This window comes from Xyrauchen texanus, chromosome 4 (genome assembly GCF_025860055.1).
Source record: "Xyrauchen texanus isolate HMW12.3.18 chromosome 4, RBS_HiC_50CHRs, whole genome shotgun sequence".
NCBI classification, from domain to species: Eukaryota; Metazoa; Chordata; class Actinopteri; order Cypriniformes; family Catostomidae; genus Xyrauchen; species Xyrauchen texanus.
The window spans coordinates 12,298,610-12,318,775 of NC_068279.1; the positions used below are offsets into that span (position 1 = coordinate 12,298,610).

The following is a 20,166-nucleotide window of genomic DNA, read 5'->3' on the forward strand; positions in this document are numbered from 1 at the left end:
AATATTACCATTGCAGATTTTATTTACTTTAATTTACACATGAAAAACATTCATCCATACAATCATACACACTAATATCATAAAAATATACTGTAGTGCAAATAGCGGCATGAACAATGAACATTTAACACATTAAATTTACAGAATAACACATGAAATGACATACAGGAAAAATTGTCAGCATAAAATCAAACTGGTAATTCATCTGGGTCTTTAGAAGAATGCAAACTAGCAACATCTGCACAAAAGGGTGTAAATTACACTTGCATTCCTATATTCCTGCAAGGACACAGGTATGTCAAACAAACAAAAAACTGCAACATTTCCATGAGGACACATGGTCTACACATTTAGACCAATCTGACGAGGAAACATCTTGTGATTTTATGTTTTCTCTTAATTACCGTACAAATGTGTTGCAAAAACAGTGTAGTAGATTCTAAATGTTACATGTGATAATTGTTGAGGGACATATGTAAAAATAATTTTATTATAATGGATAATTAATAATCAAAGACTGATCGTTATATGTTAAAAACTTTAAAACTGTATGAGAATCAAAATGTCCTGCGTCATAGCAAATCATGACATCATGCTCAATACCAGGACATCAATACCAGGATTATACCTCCATGCGAACACCATGTCACTGTTAGAGAAAAATTCTGACTGTGCACCTGCTACAAATAGCAAAACAAGTAAAAAAAAAAAATAATAAAAAAAAGCCATAGATTTAATCAAGATTAAGGTGGCAAATACGAGCAGAAGAAACCTCATCTTTACTCTCTTTCTCACAGAGAGAGAGCAGTAACATGCATGAAACACACGCAAAACTGCATGCACAGGGATGCATGATTGCACTCGGCCATAGAAATTCGGCCTGGAATGGAGAGGAGCGAGGGTTAACACTCTAGCATTGGATGACACACAATGCTATTGTAGAATAACTAAGGATAACTAACCCAGCAGAGATGCAAATCCTTTACCTCAGACTAGGCCTTTGCACTCGCTCGTAAAAGAGCAGATATGCACTGGAGGAGAGGGCCTCCTGCAGACTTGCTTTCCTCACAGAATCATCTGACACCCAGAGCCACTGGGAGCTGAATGGAGAGGTTCCATGGTGGGCAGAAGGGCAACGACGGTAAGTGATAAAATGTCCCGAGTGCATATCACCGTGGTGAACCAGCACAGCCATTAACCGAAACAGGTACTCTGAAGCGCTGGAGTCAGGAGAGAAAGTTATTTTGTTAACATGGAAACAAAGTTCAAATAGGTCACATCTCCCTTTCATCCTTAAAGCTAAAAATATACGTTGAAGCATTAAAATCCTTAAAGGGATAGTTCACCCAAAACTCATCATTAACACCCTCATGCCATCCCAGATGTGTATGACTTTCTTCAGCAGAACACAAAGATTTTAGAAGAATATCTCAGCTCTGTAGGACCATACAATGCAAGTGAATGGTGATCAGACCTTTGTAGCTCCAAAAATCAGATAAAGGAAACATAGAAGTAATCCATAAGACTCCAGTGGTTAATCAATATCTTCAGAAGCTATACACTCACCTAAAGGATTATTAGGAACACCATACTAATACTGTGTTTGACCCCCTTTCACCTACAGAACTGCCTTAATTCTACGTGGCATTGATTCAACAAGGTGCTGAAAGCATTCTTTAGAAATGTTGGCCCATATTGATAGGAAAGCATCTTGCAGTTGATGGAGATTTGTAGGATGCACATCCAGGGCACGAAGCTCCCGTTCCACCACATCCCAAAGATGCTCTATTGGGTTGAGATCTGGTGACTGTGGGGGCCATTTTAGTACAGTGAACTCATTGTCATGTTCAAGAAACCAATTTGAAATTATTCGAGCTTTGTGACATGGTGCATTATCCTGCTGGAAGTAGCCATCAGAGGATGGATCCATGTTCTCATTCTGTTTACGCCAAATTCTGACTCTACCATCTGAATGTCTCAACAGAAATCGAGACTCATCAGACCAGGCAACCTTTTTCCAGTCTTCAACTGTCCAATTTTGGTGAGCTCTTGCAAATTGTAGCCTCTTTTTCCTATTTGTAGTGGAGATGAGTGGTACCCGGTGGGGTCTTCTGCTGTTGTAGCCCATCCGCCTCAAGGTTGTGCGTGTTGTGGCTTCACAAATACTTTGCTGCATACCTCGGTTGTAACGAGTGGTTATTTCAGGCAAAGTTGCTCTTCTATCAGCTTGAATCAGTCGGCCCATTCTCCTCTGACCTCTAGCATCAACAAGGCATTTTCGCCCACATGACTGCCGCATACTGGATGTTTTTCCCTTTTCACACCATTCTTTGTAAACCCTAGAAATGGTTGTGTGTGAAAATCCCAGTAACTGAGCAGATTGTGAAATACTCAGACCGGCCCGTCTGGCACCAACAACCATGCCACCCTCAAAATTGCTTAAATCACATTTCTTTCCCATTCTGACATTCAGTGTGGAGTTCAGGAGATTGTCTTGACCAGGACCACACCCCTAAATGCATTGAAGCAACTGCCATGTGATTGGTTGATTAGATAATTGCATTAATGAGAAATTGAACAGGTGTTCCTAATAATCCTTTAGGTGAGTGTATAGCCACAAGACATAAACATTATATAAACATTAAACATAACATGATTTTAATGTCATAGAATCACTTAATAACCTTATCTGTATACAGTTAAATGACAACAAAACCTTGTAATCTCAGAACTGTATATAACTTTGTACAGATAATAATAGTGAGCAACTTTATCACACTTAAATCTTATAATGTTTATGCCTTCTTTAAAATGTTTGTGTTTACAGACTGGACGAATTCCCTTATATTGTAAGCACCTTACTTTAATTGCTATATTTTATAGAAGCAATTTTAAAATTATTTTCCGCTATATTCCTTGCATTAATATAATCTACCTGTAGTTATAAGTGAGGTTAAGCTGTGAGCTCAGTCCTGGTGAATGTAGAAAGACAGAGGAAAGGGTTCCATTGGACAGTGTCTTGTTGTTTTTACAGTGTTCTGGATCTACAAATGAAGATGCAATTAGACATGCAAAAATAAAGAAACTGTCACAAGGTTATTTGAAGGTTAATAGATATGTGGGTAAATCTATATTAATGTAGACAACAGATAAAAATGTAAAACAATGCAAAAGAATTTACAGCTTCTCCTACCAACACCATTGGCAACAGGTTTGACTTCAGTTTCAAGCTTATTTGTTCTGCTGGTCCTCTGCAGGTTTTGCCCAGCAGTACAATGTTTGTATCGATCCATAGACAAATACTCTGTAAACTGAACATGCTCTTGTCTCTTTATAGGAGTGCCTTCTTTAGACCACGTCAGTCTCTGCAAATGTATGCAGAGGCACTGGGGCAACTAAATGCAAAAAGAAACACATAAACAGACATGGGATATTTAAGAGTGCTCACTCTGCTACAGTTTAACTGTCAAAGTTTGGAAATGGTTGTTGTCTGAAAGAGAATTGCAGTTATATCTACCTTTCCAAGTTTCAGCTGCTTAACAAATGTTGTCCTCTGACTCTGTTGTCCATTCACAAGCGCTCCAGCCTGTTGCTTTCAAGGGAAAGACAGTTGAAAAATTAAAGAATTATACCTACCTGAATGTCAGCTTTACTGGAACTGGCATGGAAAAGCAGTGATACTAAAGTAACATCTCTGAACATTTCACAATTATAATAAAACTGTTTTAAAACCATGAGTTAATCATAGCCTTTCAAAGTTTACCTAACATCATACCTTGGTACAGTTTTCACATTCCACCTCTTTGATGGTTTCAGAGGAAATGAAATGCTGAAGACACTGGTCAAGAGTAACAGGTCGGCCCTAAAGGAAGATTATCAAAACGCTAGTGATGCCAACTAAACAGCACTCAAAGTCTCTAAATGTCTAATAACTTGCTTGGCAAATGTTCATATTTTCATCACAAATGATTGGAAGTTTGCAACCGTGTGTAACAAAATAATAAGACCAAATTTACTTACCCACTGAATTGAAGGGATTGAAAGAGACAGACTGTCAAAAGAATCATAGTGCACTGGATTCTGAAATCAAGAATGGCATATTTATGAGGACAGCGCTATTAGAACATTAACAACAAATGTATTGTTTCAACAAGAAGTAGGAGTTTCAATCCAACTAATACATGAAATGCTTATTTAAACCTCCAGATGTTTATTTAAAATGTCATTTAAATAAACTAATATTAATAAACTTAATTTATTTTGTTTACCTGCTGTTCACAGCGCTTGCAAGACATGTAACTTGTTAACCGCCCATGAAAAGGGTGCCGAGTCCTCCATAAACTCGGAATAGGATGTGACGGACCTGGAGATGAAAGAGGAAAAATTAACTAAGTTCAGCCAATAATCATACAATCTAAATGCCTTTTTTTCTGAAGAAGAAAATCTTAATTTACCTCCACTTCTGCAGCTTATGTTTTTTTCAATTGACTCCACAGATTTCTGAAAGTTTTAACAGGAGGGATGTAAAGATGTATATACCAGTACTCTTTTCCTGTGTCCTAATATTGCATTAAAGGGATAGTTCACCCAAAAATGTAAATGATGAGAGAATCTTCCCACCCTAATGCCATCTCAGATGGGTATTACTTTCTTTTTTCAGCAGAACACAAATTTTTTGAAGAAAATTTCAGCTCTGTAGATCCATACAATGCAAGTGAATGGTGGCCAGAACTTTGAAGCTACAAAAAGTATATAAATGCAGCATAAAAGTAATTTATAAGACTCCAGTGATTAAATCTACGTCTTCAGAAGCGATATGATAGGTGCGGGTGAGAAACAGATCAATAAATACTGTAGGTCCTTTTTTACTATAAATGTACATCTATGACTAGCCCTGACAAGTACTGTAGATGGTGATATGCATGAAGAATGTGAATTGCCAGAAAACTAAAGAAAAATTTGAAAGTGGAGATTTATCATAAGGACTTAAATATTGATCAGCTTCTCATCTCACCCATACCTATCATATATCACTTCTGAAGATATGGATTTAACCACTGGATTCCTATGGATTACTTTCATGCTGCCTTTATATGCTTTTTGGAGCTTCAAAGATCTAGCCACCATTCACTTGCACATATTGACCAACTGAGCTGAAATATGCTTCTTTTTTTCTGTTCTGCTTAAAAAAAGAAAGTAATACACATCTGGGATGCCTGAGAGTGAGTAAATAATGATAGAATTTACATTTTTGGGTGAACTATCCCTTGAATGCCAACTGCTCTCGTTTACCTCCAGTGTGTGCATGTCAAATAAGTGAGTGACTCTGGGTTGCCGTTCCCTTTCTTCTTCCAGTGAGGATGTGAGAACATGAAAGAGTTCATGAGCATCCTGAAGAGATAAGCCATGAAATGTTGAATGATACATATGCTATCGGAATCAAAATCGACAATTATAGCTAAATTGGTAAAATCATTATAGATTATTCCAATTTTAAAAAATCCACAAGAGATGCAACTGCTTTGCATATGGAAATACCCTACCTGTTCCTCAAATGAGCTGATGTGCCATCTGTAAAGTCCAAGAGCTTCTAACAGGCATCCCGCATCTAAAACATCATATTCTCCATGATCTGGACTTGACAGAGCTGTGGAATGGACAAACTTTTCTTAATCTGCATTCATATTGCTTGTGATTGTAAGTGTTATTATTGAAAGAAAGAGAGATAACCTTTAATTAACTGCATCAAAGATCTGGACAGCTGAGTGTCTCTCTCCGTTCTCTCTGGATGGATGCTGCTTTCACTAGTGAAGTCTTCAAGCCATCTGATAAAGGAAGGGCAAGCTGCAAGGCCCTGGAGTAGTGAGTTCATAAAACATGTGTTCCCCAGATTAAGCAGACCAGGAACCATACCTGATAGATTAAAAAGTAAAGTTCTTGCAAAGATTGTTTGGTTTATAGATCACCTGAAATCACAGCAAAACAAACAAAACAAAAAAAAATCACCTTTTCTCTTCTTCTTCTTGTCTGAAATTGGCCCCCATAAAACATACACTCCAGCCGCCATTGCAGCAGCTACTCCACCAATCACACTCCAGTGTTTACTCATCTTGTTCCTGAAATAGAAAGAAAAGTTAGGGTTAATGATATAACTTTGTGTCAAACTTACCAGTACAATCTGTTGTTTTTAGCAAACTCGAGTAAATATACTGCCAGTTCTAAACATCACAGACAAGTGAAGCAAAATGTAGTGAGTGACAAAGCTTAAAAGTACATTAATTTAACATCACAGCACATTAAATGGTCACAAGCATGCACAGATACACACTGTGTATCTGTGCATGCTTGTGACACACTAGTCAGAGGGACACCTGTGGCAGACTAGTACTGACCTTGACAGCTGTGTTTACTTTAAGCCTTGGTCTCTAACAAACCCACACAAGCCATTATTATACTTAACACACACTTAAGTCAACAAATACAAAACCACAACTCCAGGACTGGTTCACATAAAATTCATGCTGCATGTTGGAAAGAATCCTATTGAATCGTTAAGATACTCATAAGTGAGAGTTAAATAAGCTTGAAACTTGTGAACACCCTATTTATTCGGTTCAAAATGTCGTTCAAATGTCGTAATTCAAAATACGTTGTTGTTTCATGCTATGAAAAAAACAACAAACTGGGACTAAGTTCGCAGGGACTAAAACGGCTAAAAGCCAACTGAAGACCTAAATTAAATATAGTATCGCTAGTTCTTCCATCTATGATGATAAATGAATGTCAAACAACAGACTGACCAAAATACTGGTCTGTTATCAAAACGAATGTGTGCTGGCCTTCAATGCAACAGCTTGCTCCATGTTTACAGTCCTTTCCTACATCCAGCTGAGCTACACAGATGCAATAGACAGCTATCATGATACAAGTTCCCAAAAAAGTCGAACCTTGCAGCGGATCCGGTGCGTAGAAACTCTCGGACAAGCTTGACTGTAGTTCCCTGTTTGCACCAAGGCATATTTCATATCGACTGGTTGTGCGGAACTAAACATTGCCCATTGTTGTCCAACGGACTTTGATCGGAGGAGGACGAGCCTCAATGACGTGATCAGAAATGATGACAGGCACTGACACTTCTTTTGCTGTAAACGTCTTATCATTTATTTTGGAGTTGTCCTCATTCAGTTTGTTTTTGGTCAGATTTCTGCTCCTTTATTAAGGCTCATATCATGCCCAGCTTTCAACTCTGCTTTAAAAATGTGTTATTTGGTTTTTTCCTTTATGACCAATCTTGTCATAAGGAATACTACTTAATTAATCTGCTTCTTCTGTTAGCTAAATTTAGTATTCATAAATGTAAATGTGGAGGAAACAAGCCTTTGTTTTTAATTTTGAGAGCAGAAATTCAACAATACCTAAAAACAATACTGGGTTTGAAAAATAAGAAAGCTGCAAAGTGCGTATCTATATGTAAGCATTTTCACATTTTTGTTTAACTTTTAAGTTTGTCACTGCTTTGTTTGTCTTTTTATGTTTGGTTTATTTAGTTTATTCATTGTACCCTGACTGAAATTGTAATTCTTAAAATTCAATAAAAAAAATAAAAAAAACACTTCTTTTGCTGTGCAGTGTATGATTGTTAGAAATTTTGTCCGGCTTGAACAGGTGTTGTGCCGAAATCTGCGACTAGAGGTCGATGTTCATCAAAGGTTGTATATTTATAAAAGTATAATAACTATTAATATCTGTATTATTATTACTATTATTTATAATAATACTTATTTTTTTCACAAATTTGATGTCTAAATTCCACTGATTTATCTCTAAAAAGTTTGTTAATGTTAAAGTCTTTAATGTCTCCAAATTAATTCTGGTAATGTCTAAACTCTTCTGTTTTAGGATTTTGGTGTGATGTAAATATCTACAAAGATACAGCAGGGTCACCAAATCCGACAAGGCAACATTAGTGTTGAATTCTGTTACACCCTTTATTTAACACACACTGTTTTTAATGTTGTTCAAATTCACTTGTGAGCATTGACTGAAGCTCCTGACCCATGTCTGCAAGTTTTTATACATTACACTGCTGCCACAGGATTAGGCTGATTAGATAATCACATGATTAACAGATGGTGTACCGAATAAAGTCGGTGGTGTGTGTGTGTGTGTGTGTGTGTGTTTGATTAGGTACATATATATTCATTATTTATTTATTTAAACTCAAATTTTATTTGATAATTAAATTTAAATAAATAATCTGCCTTCATTTTTTCCTTTAATAAAGTGAAAAATTCACATTATTGTGAACTGTATAAAGTTTCAACGATTTATACAGTGATCTCATTTGAGTAACCTTTAATGTCAATTTCATATACATCAGTCTGCCATTGAGCTCCTTCATACTTCCTTCGTACTGCATAAAGTTTGGTGACCCTGCTGTATCTCTGTAGCTGTTTACATCAGTCCAAAATGCTTTTTAGGGAAGAGTTTAGACACCTGACTGAATTTGGAGAACATTAAAGACTTTGACTGATGTGTCATTAAAAAGCATTTTAGAGGAATTTAGACATCAATTTTGTGAAAATAATAATAAAAATGTATTATTATAAATAGTAATAAGAATAATTATCATACTTGAAAACTTAATACTTAAATAACCATCACACCAAAAGTTTATAATGAACAATTAACATTGGACTACACATCAATTTATTAATGTATTTGATACATAAATAACATTCACAATCGCTAAACACAAACAGAAAAAAATTCAATCATGAGAATAGAGCACGGACAGCTTGCCTAATAAATGGGTTAATTTACTTAAAGAAATTAAGTAAATTAACCCATTTTACAGCATCTCTCACTCGACGCGGCTGTTTCTCTGCAGCATTGTCAACAGACTCTCCAGGCGCGCTCACGATAACGTGCACGTGCGCCAAGCGCTTTCTAGCGCCAACGTTTGAAGAACACCGACCTCTAGTCAAAGATATGTCTGGGGGCCGGTTGCTCGTAATTACAACTTAGCCTAGTTGAGGCGTAAATGGGCACTAAGTCACAATTTACGCACTACTAAATATTTGAGCGTTGCACCTTTAAATTGGATAGGACGTAAGGTCGTAAGCTCTCCGTAAAGTAATGTGTAGTCGCATAATATTTGTACTTGTATTGATCCAATAAGCAACCTTCATATTTAGGCTATACACAGAAGTGTTAAAAAGCCGGTCATTTCAGTTTGATCATGTTGGTTGATGTTCAAACCTTGTTTGCTCACGTAGCCTAAATGTCAGCATCAATAAATGATATCCCAATTGAAATACAATACTACGTTATAAAACAAGATTTCATTAATGATATAGGCTATTTAGCTTATGTAAATAACAATATGCAATAAATGTATCTAAAATGAATAAGGGGCATAAATAAGTAGCTACTAATACAACTGGCTGGGAAAATAGACATTCATAAATTTTAATATCTATTTCGTATAGGCCGATATACGAAATAAATAAAATATTAAAGTGAATAAATGTCTGTTTTTCCAGCCTGTTGTATTAGTTTAAATGTGACTCTGTTTAACACTATTTCAGAGCTGGTTTACTTTAAAGGTAAATAGAAGTAGTAGTAGCAGCAGCAGCAGTAGTAGTAATTATAAAAATAGAACAAAATTATTATATTTTCTAATAACAAAAAGTTGTATTGTGTCACATTTAGAGTAATGAGAAAAATAAGGCCCAACTGTTTTCCCAGTTTACTTTATATTTAATATTTTAATTCAATTTAATGTAAGCGTTTGAAGGAACAACGTTCATTCTCAACATTGTGCAAGGGGTGAAGAGGACTTTCAAGATAATATATGAACAGAGAATGCATCCCATATGACTTCCCTCTATTTTAAATGCTATATGTATATGTATTGTGGTGGGTTAGAGGGATAGAAGTGTGTGCAGGGTGTTAAATACTGTGCACTCAGAATGACACTTGAACTTAAAGGCTTACGTGACATTGAACTGTTTATTTAATTAGTATAATTAGCTTTCAGCCAGAGAGGTGTGCTCTGGCAATATGAGGTCGGATATCTCATAGCAACACCCTAGCAACCACCTAGTAACGCCCTTGGAACAATGGAATTCATCCATTTAATTTTTTATAATTAGGTTGGCTCCAGTATTTTAAATTTATAAGAAGACATCACAAACCATAATAATAATAATATATATATATATATTTTTTTTACAAAAACGTAACTCAATCATATCCATTTTAAAGATCCTTCTCACACTTTAAACATATTTGTTAGTATTCTCACTGCATTTGTAGGATTTGATTTTCACTTTGTCATACACATTATAGTTTAATGTATATTTGTATTAATCGTTTATAAAATTAACATTAACTTAGCTTCCAAGCGACAACACATAATACGTTTAGTAGGCTAGTACTAAAGTAGTTTCTTCTGCGTATTTGTTGATTTCATTTCTCTCTAAAGGTAGCCTAATGAAAAAAAAATGTGAAAGCAAAAAAGTTACCCGAATGTCATAAAATTTCCTTGATTCCACATCGCCACAAGAGATACATCACCTATTCCTATCACAGTTCCCTCATAGACTACTTTGGTATTGCGTAGGTGTCCCAGTCTTTGCAGAGATCCAGCAGCACGACCGAGCAACGCCACCAGCGACAGGACAGGAGAAGCAGAAATCATGCCAACACAACACCGCCCCCATCTGAGCTCTTCTCTGTTTTCACACCCGTGGTGCTGAAATCAGCGCTCGACCCCACAGCAACGTAACAGCAATGACACAAAGACACGGGGAACCCGACCAACAGACCGAGAATGGACGATGATTTGTTTCAGTTAAGACAGCTCCCGTGAGTGTGCATTTCATCCTTTTTCTTTCAGCCGTATGCAACCCAAGCTATCGACCATTTGCCTTTTCTAGTGATCTGCAGAGCCGCAGCTGCGACTCCGATGCCAATAAGAAAATATGACATCGATATTTAACCAGTTTATTGAAAAAGAATGATTGCATAATGATTGCATGAACGGCATTCTTTGAGGAGATGCACACTTGTATATGGATTGGGAGAGGTGCTCTGTTTGGTAAACAGCTCAGGTAGATTAAACCGTCAGCTTTCAGTTGACAACAACAACGCTACATTGGATAGAACTGCACAGCCATTCATATTTACTGTTTTCCTTGTTCTCAGCTTACGCATAGTAGATGTCAACTGGAAAACACGGCGGTTGTGGTTTTATATTTGTATGTTGACGTTACATTTGTCTTCTGCGCACAGATCCCAGTCCCTGCCCAGATTACTTTGACTCTTTGCAGTCAGAGTGTTACGTAATACTAATTGGATTGGCCTATCAGAAAAGGTTCAATCAGATCTGTGACTCTCAATTAAAATGGTTAACTCAGCCATTTGTTTTAACCCTTTGTTTGCCTAATTATGTAATCTCGTTCCATGTTTCACATTGTTAATACCTGGGCTATCTATCTTTCTGTCACTTAACAATACCCTAATAACCACTTAGTAACGCCCTAGCGAGCACCCAGAACACCCTAGCAACCGCCTAGCTACCACCTAGAAACACCCTAGTGACCACCCAGAACACCCTAGCAACAGGCTTTCTATTAGATTTTACCAGATTTTGCTGAAAGAAAAGCCTGTTGTCAATATGAGCTGACATGTTGGGTTAAATGTACTGGATCCTACTTGCTGGGTTAAAATGCATAAACCAACTTGCTGGGTTAGTTTTGTTAGGATGGCAACGCACGCAGATGGAAGGTGAACCCAGATGCAGGAACTTTATTGAGAAAGGTTGAAACACTGGTGAGTATGATAGTAGACAAACTTAACTTGTGTACTGAGTCAATTGGTTTACAGACGAAGATGACTAAAGAAGGTATCACAATGATGTTGATGAAGATGAAGATGATGAGCATACGGAGAGTAAGGGTACTGCTGTGGAAGAGCAGTGAGGTCTGTGTGTGTTCCTAAGGCAGACTAGACAGTGACTGTGATGTTGTGACTGGTATATGAGCTTTCCTTGATTCTGGTGGTAACTAAGTGTAGGTGCAGGTGATTAGAAGCTTGGGTAAAGTGAACGGGGCAAGGGAGTGCCCGGTGGAGGCATGACAAGTTTAACCCAAAAAGTGTTCTGGCCAATATTTACTTAACGCTTTACCTAACAATTATTAAAATTGACATTTATTGTTTAATGCAGTGAATTTGTACACAGCAAAGCTTTAAATAATGAGGATGATTTAAGACAATACCTCTCAAAGTTTACCATGCTGATTGTAACTACAAACAAATACACCACACACTGTCAGCACGCCTAAACATTCCAAAAAGTTGCATCTCTCAATTCATCCCTTTAAAAGCACCACAGCGAAAAATATTAAACTCACTAGATTGTTGTTGGATGACTATTGGAACATCATGTCCCATTTGTAGGATGTGTACCTTTATATAAGTTCTATCTGCATGTTTTACATCTGTCATCTTTAGTAACCCTCAGTCATTCAAATGCTCTCAAACAGCCGATTTAAGTCGCTTTTTTGGTGGATCGAGTCTGGTAGATCGAATTTCTCTGTTATAATTTGGAGTTTATATGTAGCCCCATTTTCATGTGAATTGAAAGGTCACCGTCCATAAACATAGTAACAGCTGTACTAATCACCAGCAAAAGGAGATTTCACAAGCAAAGGAGATTTCCACATATAGGCTTACAACGAAAAACTCTTTAATATGATATACTTAAATATTATTTATATAATATTTTCACCACATGTAAATAAAATATTCCAAGGGTTTTATATGTGCATTCTAAATTTTATGGTTAAATTAACCATGATATATTTAATCATGGTTCATAATAAAACATATAATCGCGTCATCCCTAGTGGCATTATTAAATATCAGTTATCTGCAAAAACCTATACTGAAAGTTGCTGATTGTATTTCTTTTCTCTTCCTCCTGTTTCCTCCTCCAGAGAATTCTACAGTTAGAGCGATTTTACAGTGGGCCTCTAACAGCGGATCCTAGAGGTGAAATAAAAACAATCACTGACTCCTCCTGGGATCTTTCAGCATTGACAATTTTCATCCATAATTTTTAACCTTACGTCAATGCATATTTAGTTATCACGATTAAATAAATCAAGTATTCTAAACTGATGCGATGGCATGCATAGAAAAATGCGACTATACTGAAACGTTTCATGCCTCGTCAGCACACACATCGTGTGTTCAACTTAATAAAAATGAAAACAAATCTGGAGAATATATATATATATATATATATATATATATATATATATATATATATATATATATATATATATATATATACTGTATCTATATACTTTTTATACAAAATCCTTAATCGGGCCATAAAAAGCTTAATTTGGTAAATATAAAGCATTGTAACAAAGCCAAGTCTCAGTTCTTTAAAAAACATTTTACCCAAATAACTAAGCATATTTCAGGCTTGTGTTTATATAAATGTCATTGCATCTTAGTTTTTCAGGTTATTAGTGGAATTTTGGTTGCACAATAAACTTCATCTGGAATTTATTAATTTTGGACTTTATATTATATAATCTTATAATAATTGTAGTGTCTGTGCCCGTCATAGCAATGAAAGACTAGACATTTTTTATTTTTACATTCTATCAATTGATTTTTTAAAACTATCGACGATTAATCAGTTATCAGCCTTTAACACCACCATCATCTATTTCTAATGGTAACCCATCTCTGGAACATGGCTTCAGAACTCTGGGTTGAAAACAGCGCTAACTCTCTTTCAAAATATCAAGTGTGAAACCTGTTAGGGTTAAAAGTGTTCAGGATTTTCAATTTATTAGTATCAATTAAAAAAAAGTCAGTGATTGCATATGTTGCAGAAAAAGTCTGCTCATGCTAATGTTATTCCTCTGCAGCTGGTACTTTGCAGTAAGCCTGGTCGCCATGATTTCTGATGGTGTGCAGAAGTCCTGATGGCAGGGCTCTTGTCCTGTTGATACAAAGTGTGTTTCATTTCCTTACTCGATGGAGAGAACACAGTGCAAACTAATGTCACAAACACCCTTTGCTTTTATGATCTTTACATTTGCCATCAGCAATGTTTAACTGAGGAGCTCAGGTCTGCTCTGTCATTAATATAATTGATGATATAACACTGTCCTGGTTTTGTATTCTTTGATTGCTCCTGTAGAAACTTGCCTGAGTCTTTTTTTATCTGTTGAGCTGGGAGAGGTCAGTTGAAAGCTTCTGTTTAATTACACTGCCTCACTGCACATGAAGACTTTATAGCCTGTACTGTTGCTGTGAGCACTGTGATTAAAGTAATTAAACAGTGGGATATCTGTGTGCTCCCCTTATATACTGCTCCCTGATCCAATCTGTCTTCAGAACTGCAAAGATACACTACATGGTCAAACGTACATGGATACCCCCTTCAAATTGTTCTAACAGGTGCATAAAATCAAGGCCATGCAATCTCCCTATTAATGCTGATGAAATAACAATAACAGTCCCAGATTACTGCTAGAGCATCTGTTAAATGTTGTCTGAGAAAATGCGTCATACATTGGTTGTGAGTCACAGGTTAAAAAATTACTCTAATGTCTCTTCACACAGCTGTGTTGTAAACACAGACCATTCTCTTCCTCTTTGTCTCTTGATGTCTTCCCAGAACACCAGAACAGGGACTAGACAGACAAGAAGTTGTCTTGTCACCCTGGCAACAGCCTATAATTTCTTTCCTGCAAAGTGCTATTGTATTCCATATACAGATGTGTGTTTGGTGAAATGTTTTCTTTTTTTTTTTATCTCCCAAGGAATTGTGAAATGATATGATTGCTGTTTGTTTAATGGGCCAATTGAGGGGACTAACATCAATGTTACTATAACAAATTATATTTATGAGTATGTTGATGTTGGACTGGAGTTCGAAATGACTCACGTTTGGTTAAAATGTTTAAATGTTTTAGAACATATCATTTGGAACTAGATTATTATTGATTGTTTGCTGACTGTTTATCTTTCTGACAGAGTGGTGAAATTCCGGCGTACAGGCGATAGCACTCGCTCAGAGGATGAGTGTGGATGGAAGGAAGAAGCTTTGCAGTCGGCGGGAGGGTGGATGGATATGGAGAGTGTTTCCCTGGCCGATGGTGCTCCAGTGCCTCGGGAGTTTGCTAACCCCACTGATGGTAGGATTATTCAAGAAAAATGTATTATTGATCATTGATAGCTGTTTATTTGCACTGCTTGATTCTTTGGATACATTTTTTTTGCAACCATGATTGACAAAGTATGAGTTTATCCTTTTAAATACTATTTTATTTATGTTCTGAAAACAAGCGTAAAGTCCTTCCCGTCGTCACGTCAGGGTCGCCACTTTGTAAAGAGGTCCACCTATTGATCCAATGGCAGCTTCCAACAGTGTGGATGAAGGTCTCCTGCGTGTTCTGTCTTATCGTGCGCAATAAATAATACTTGATTTGAGTTCCATGTTTTATTAATCTTATCTTTTATTGTTTTCTTTATTTAATCTGACTCCATTTATGAAAAAATCTAGTAATTCTCTCTTCTAGACTGTATTTGTTATTTCAATGTTATTTGGGTCCTGTGCTGGCCGGACGCAGGTCCTTTAACTACAAACTCATCAGTTTCAGATATTAGTAAGTTTTAGACTAAGTCCTTATAGGTTCTCGTTTTTACCCGTTTAGTCTTATTTGGCTAAGTTCTATCATAGATTCTCGACTCATCATTTAGCCCCAGTCAATTAAGTTCTGTTTTTACAGATTCTCGGTCCTACTCTTAGTTTTCCCATTTAATTCTACTTGGTTAAGTCCTGTTATAGGTTCTCTGTTTGCTGTTTAGCCTTTTACTTAACTAATGGGGTTCTTCTGAAGTAGCTTAATTAAGCCAACTCTGACCATAGATTTGTAGTTAATAAGAACTATACTAAAAAATAGTCCTTCAAGATGAATTTAAAAAGGTAACAATATATTTTACCAGGTAATAGTAATATATTCAAACAATCCAATTAAAATAATAAATCAAACTCAAAATCATCAATGAATAATATAATTAAATCCATTCAAACATTTACCAAACATAAGAAATTCATATTGCAGAGAATTGGTAGAGAAAAGCTACACACTTTGTCTGTGTGGGTCAATCTGGTTTCAGAGAGACCTTTCAATTCAAATTGCAATTACCATTACCTAATAGAAAACTACACTCAGTAAACCATGGGTGAGATCCAAATTACAGATTTCTATTATTAAAAGTACCCACATTAATGTGTGGGATCGTCTGACTACAGAGAACCATGAACAATTTGTCACATTTCCTTAGATACCCAAACCATGAACAAAGGGAATTTTGGGAGTGGTTAGGTTTGGAAGTCCTTGGGAAATACCTCATTAACATACAGGCAGGGATGGAGACAGACCTCCAGAATTATACAGCATTTGGCAAAGACCTTATAACTTTGTTACCCTTAGTTTTATCAACATGGGAAAGGGACCAATATACCAGTCGCACTGAGACATTTTAAATAATACCATACATGCCTAGTTACATTATTTGTTTTGATAGTTTTCTAACATTTACATGTTACATTTTCACATAATAATTTTGTGTGTGTGTGCTTTATGGAGACAAGGGGGGAGAGAGAGAGAGAACAAATTAGTGATTTTTAGGAGAATAGGCCTAAATTGTCCTAAGGTGAGCTAGAGGTCAAATGTGAGATTTGTGTTTGATGTTCCTTGCTCAGTATGATGCGTTGACTCAGGTGGAGATTCTCATCTGTGTAAGAGTTTTATGACATTGGTTCTCACAGAGTTCTTTGACTTTTACGACATCTTGATTTCAGCCTTATACAAGTGTGCACATTCAAGACATTAAAGACAAAGACAAAAGTTCATGGGATCAGTGATTTACATTATAAGACCAGAGCCATTACCACAATAACACGGAGGAGGACAAATCCCCCCAATATTCAGCTTAATGGCAGATTAATATGGGATTATCTTGACTGTAACCACTATAGACATTGAGAGGGGCACATCCTTTCACAAACTTTCAGATTAGCAGTCAGTCTTTCTTGTTTTTCAATGATTGATTCTTCAACCTTCATTAAATAATTTCCCCCAGCCATATATATTAAAAGTACACTCAGTATTTTTTCCCCATTCAAAAACTTTTACTCCTAAACAAATGAACTGTAATTTTGAAACAGATGTATAAAATCAGGACCACTCACATGAGATGAGGACTCTAGTTATATCAGTAACCTTATAAAATAAAAGCTGTTTTATTCTACATGGAGCAGGGGTGCCCTCATTTGGACTGCCATTTTAGAATCACATGATGAGCTGAATACTACTCGCTTAATTTCAGTTTCAGTCTTTTTAATGGACACTTTCACTCTTGGATTAAATTTGTCATGGCTGATTATGAATAGTGAATTTCTACAATGGCATCAATAACTAAAAAGTATGGATTTTGAATGATGCTGCATCCACACCACTAGGTGTCATTGTAAGTCCAAGATGACACAAACAAGTGTACCTTTAAGTTACATCTTTGTATCAGACAGCATCAGAGAGAGTTCACCCAAAACTGAAAATTCTGTAATCATTTACTCACACCCATGTCATTTTTAACATATAGACCTTATTCACAGCAGCGACATCTTAAGGTCAATATTTTTCTTTTTTTGTGTAACATAAGAATTATGAAGAATGTATGGTACATGGTGCCCTAGTTTTCCATACAGTGAAGGCGGTCAGTCCCCTACAGTCTGCCTTTTTCAAAGAAAAATATTTTTGGGCAAAGTAACCCATTAAGTTTTAACTACTCTTCACATCTTATTCTCTCTCAACAGATACATTCATGGTTGAAGATGCAGTGGAAGCCATTGGCTTTGGGACATTCCAGTGGAAGTTATCCATCCTGACTGGACTTTCATGGGTAACAAGACTTTGTGAAACGAAATGTAGAAAGGGGATAATTGTAGTCGCTTCATAACACAATATAATGAGGAAACTGAAAGAACACTGTATAGTTCCTATAATTTGAAAAACTTTAGCTCATCTTTTGGACAAATGTTGTCTCGCTTTAATCTGATAAATCAGGAATTGGGAAGTTGTTTTAGTGTTGCTATATTTGTTTCCATATTGATGAGTGTATGTGTGTGCAGATGGCCGACGCCATGGAGATGATGATTCTCAGTATTTTGGCTCCTCAACTACACTGTGAGTGGGCACTCTCCAGCTGGGAGGTGGCACTACTAACTTCGGTATAGTATGATTCCCTCATATCCATAATGACTTTCCTCTTGCTTCTTTAGATTGGCTTGGCAGTTGGATTGGTGTTCTTGTAGTTCCATTAAGTGTTGCTTCATTGTGTTTACTTGAACTACCATATAGTGACATAAAAATGGAATAATTATGTTTCTCCTTTTTGCTATATCTTTCTGAAACAGGTGGTATTTATTGGAATGATGGTCAGTTCTTCGCTATGGGGGAACATATCTGATAAATATGGGAGAAAAACAGTGAGTACATATAAAGAAGCTCAAAGCTGTTCAAAGCTGCATTTCAACTTGATTATAGCAGCAAAAATGTTTATAGAGTTATTTGTGTTTTTATTATAGGGTTTGAAGATGAGTGTATTGTGGACCCTGTTCTACGGCCTCCTCAGTGCATTTGCACCAATATACGCATGGATTCTTTTTCTCAGAGCTCTGGTGGGCTTCGGTATTGGAGGGGCTCCACAATCGTGAGTGGCACAGTGCTCAAGACACTTAGGAATAGCCTGACATCTAAATGTACAATTGAAACATTGAACAATAACTTAAACCTTTGGTGTTTTCCCTCAGAGTAACACTGTATGCTGAGTTTCTGCCCATGCGGTCCAGAGCCACTTGCATTTTGTTGATAGAGGTATTATTCTATTCTGTTATATTTTATTCTATTCTATTCTATTCTCTTAAGCAACGTAAGTCATAGCCTTGCTTAAAAAATATACATTAAGAGTTGAACTTGACACAAAGTTGTCATAATCAGCTTGTGAATGTTTACTGAATCTCATGTAAATCATGCTCTTTCCCTTTTGTTGTAGATATTCTGGGCTTTGGGAACAGTATTTGAAGTGCTTCTAGCTATCTTGGTGATGCCAACTTTGGGCTGGCGCTGGCTGCTGGTCTTCTCCACCATTCCACTCTTTATTTTTGGTATTTTTTGCTTTGTAAGTATGAATTCCTAAATATAAATTTCCTTTTTCTGTAAGAGCTATATCTGAATAGAGCAAAGCAGTTTTTTTTTTTTTTTTTACAATGTGTACAAAATAAAGTTATTATCCACACTAGCACATCTTTGATTTTAATGGGAATGACAACGAGGCTGTGAGGGATAGACTTACATTCTCTTCAATGGGCTGTACTGCAGTTTAAAGTGATATTGTCGTTGTGCTGACAAAACGTTCAGCATACAAAGAACTCTAGACAACATGAGTTGTGTAAAATCAGATTTGATCTAAGAGCTTTATACAGCATTTTACCATTTGTGCCATTGAAGAGATGGTCAGTCTATCCCTCACAGCCTCGTTGTCATTCCCACAAAAACTCAAAAGATGGCGCTAGTATGAATAAGGTCTATTGTCTAACAAGTGTGTAAGCATAATGTCACCTTGACAGTGGCTGCCAGAGAGTGCTAGGTACGACGTCCTGACAGGAAATCAGGAGAAGGCTTTGAGCACACTCAGACGTATTGCTACAGAGAACAAGGTCCCTATGCCACTGGGAAAACTCATTGTGGCCAGACAGGTAAAGTTCTACTTCCAAACAGTATCCTTGTGTATGAACAGACTCTCATCCAACCCAGAACCCCAAATATAAAAATGCTTGATTTTAAAGACATATTAGAACTCAACATCAATCACATTTGAAAATATATAGAATATATACATATATACAGTACTGTGCAAAAGTTTTAAGCACTTGTGAAAAATGTTGTATAGTGAGAAATACCGTAATTTCCGGACTATAAGCCGCAACTTTTTTCCCACGCTTTGAACCTCGCGGCTTATACAATGACGCGGCTAATATATTGATTTTTCCCGCTTTCAAATTTT

At 36.5% G+C, this 20,166-nt stretch overlaps 2 protein-coding genes across 5 annotated transcripts in view; one reads left to right on the plus strand and one right to left on the minus strand.

The window, feature by feature from the left end:
* LOC127635714 (ubiquitin carboxyl-terminal hydrolase 30-like) lies at positions 1-10,823 on the minus strand. 4 transcript variants are annotated; one of them, XM_052115944.1, is made up of 13 exons: positions 10,530-10,823; positions 6,007-6,116; positions 5,731-5,913; positions 5,544-5,647; positions 5,293-5,391; positions 4,455-4,500; positions 4,269-4,363; positions 4,021-4,080; positions 3,776-3,862; positions 3,518-3,592; positions 3,194-3,395; positions 2,936-3,044; positions 1-1,220 (listed from the first exon to the last, which is right to left on the minus strand). In XM_052115944.1, the coding sequence occupies exons 1-13, from the start codon at positions 10,703-10,705 to the stop codon at positions 983-985; spliced, it is 1,584 nt and encodes a 527-aa protein (XP_051971904.1). In that variant the 5' UTR covers positions 10,706-10,823; the 3' UTR covers positions 1-982. The 4 variants fall into 4 exon arrangements, with proteins under 4 accessions (XP_051971904.1, XP_051971921.1, XP_051971913.1 ...); XM_052115961.1 differs by lacking the exon at positions 10,530-10,823 and adding an exon at positions 6,948-7,091; XM_052115953.1 differs by lacking the exon at positions 10,530-10,823 and adding an exon at positions 6,948-7,091 and having other exon boundaries at positions 3,182-3,395.
* Positions 10,705-20,166, plus strand: part of LOC127635707 (synaptic vesicle 2-related protein-like) — an 18,181-nt gene continuing 8,719 nt past the window's right edge. The window contains exons 1-9 of the mRNA XM_052115931.1: positions 10,705-10,872; positions 15,070-15,230; positions 17,918-18,003; positions 18,233-18,331; positions 18,518-18,589; positions 18,689-18,813; positions 18,914-18,977; positions 19,156-19,281; positions 19,730-19,858. Coding sequence (XP_051971891.1) covers positions 10,838-10,872; positions 15,070-15,230; positions 17,918-18,003; positions 18,233-18,331; positions 18,518-18,589; positions 18,689-18,813; positions 18,914-18,977; positions 19,156-19,281; positions 19,730-19,858 — 897 coding nt within the window. The 5' untranslated portion in view covers positions 10,705-10,837. The remainder of the gene's footprint in view (positions 10,873-15,069; positions 15,231-17,917; positions 18,004-18,232; positions 18,332-18,517; positions 18,590-18,688; positions 18,814-18,913; positions 18,978-19,155; positions 19,282-19,729; positions 19,859-20,166) is intronic.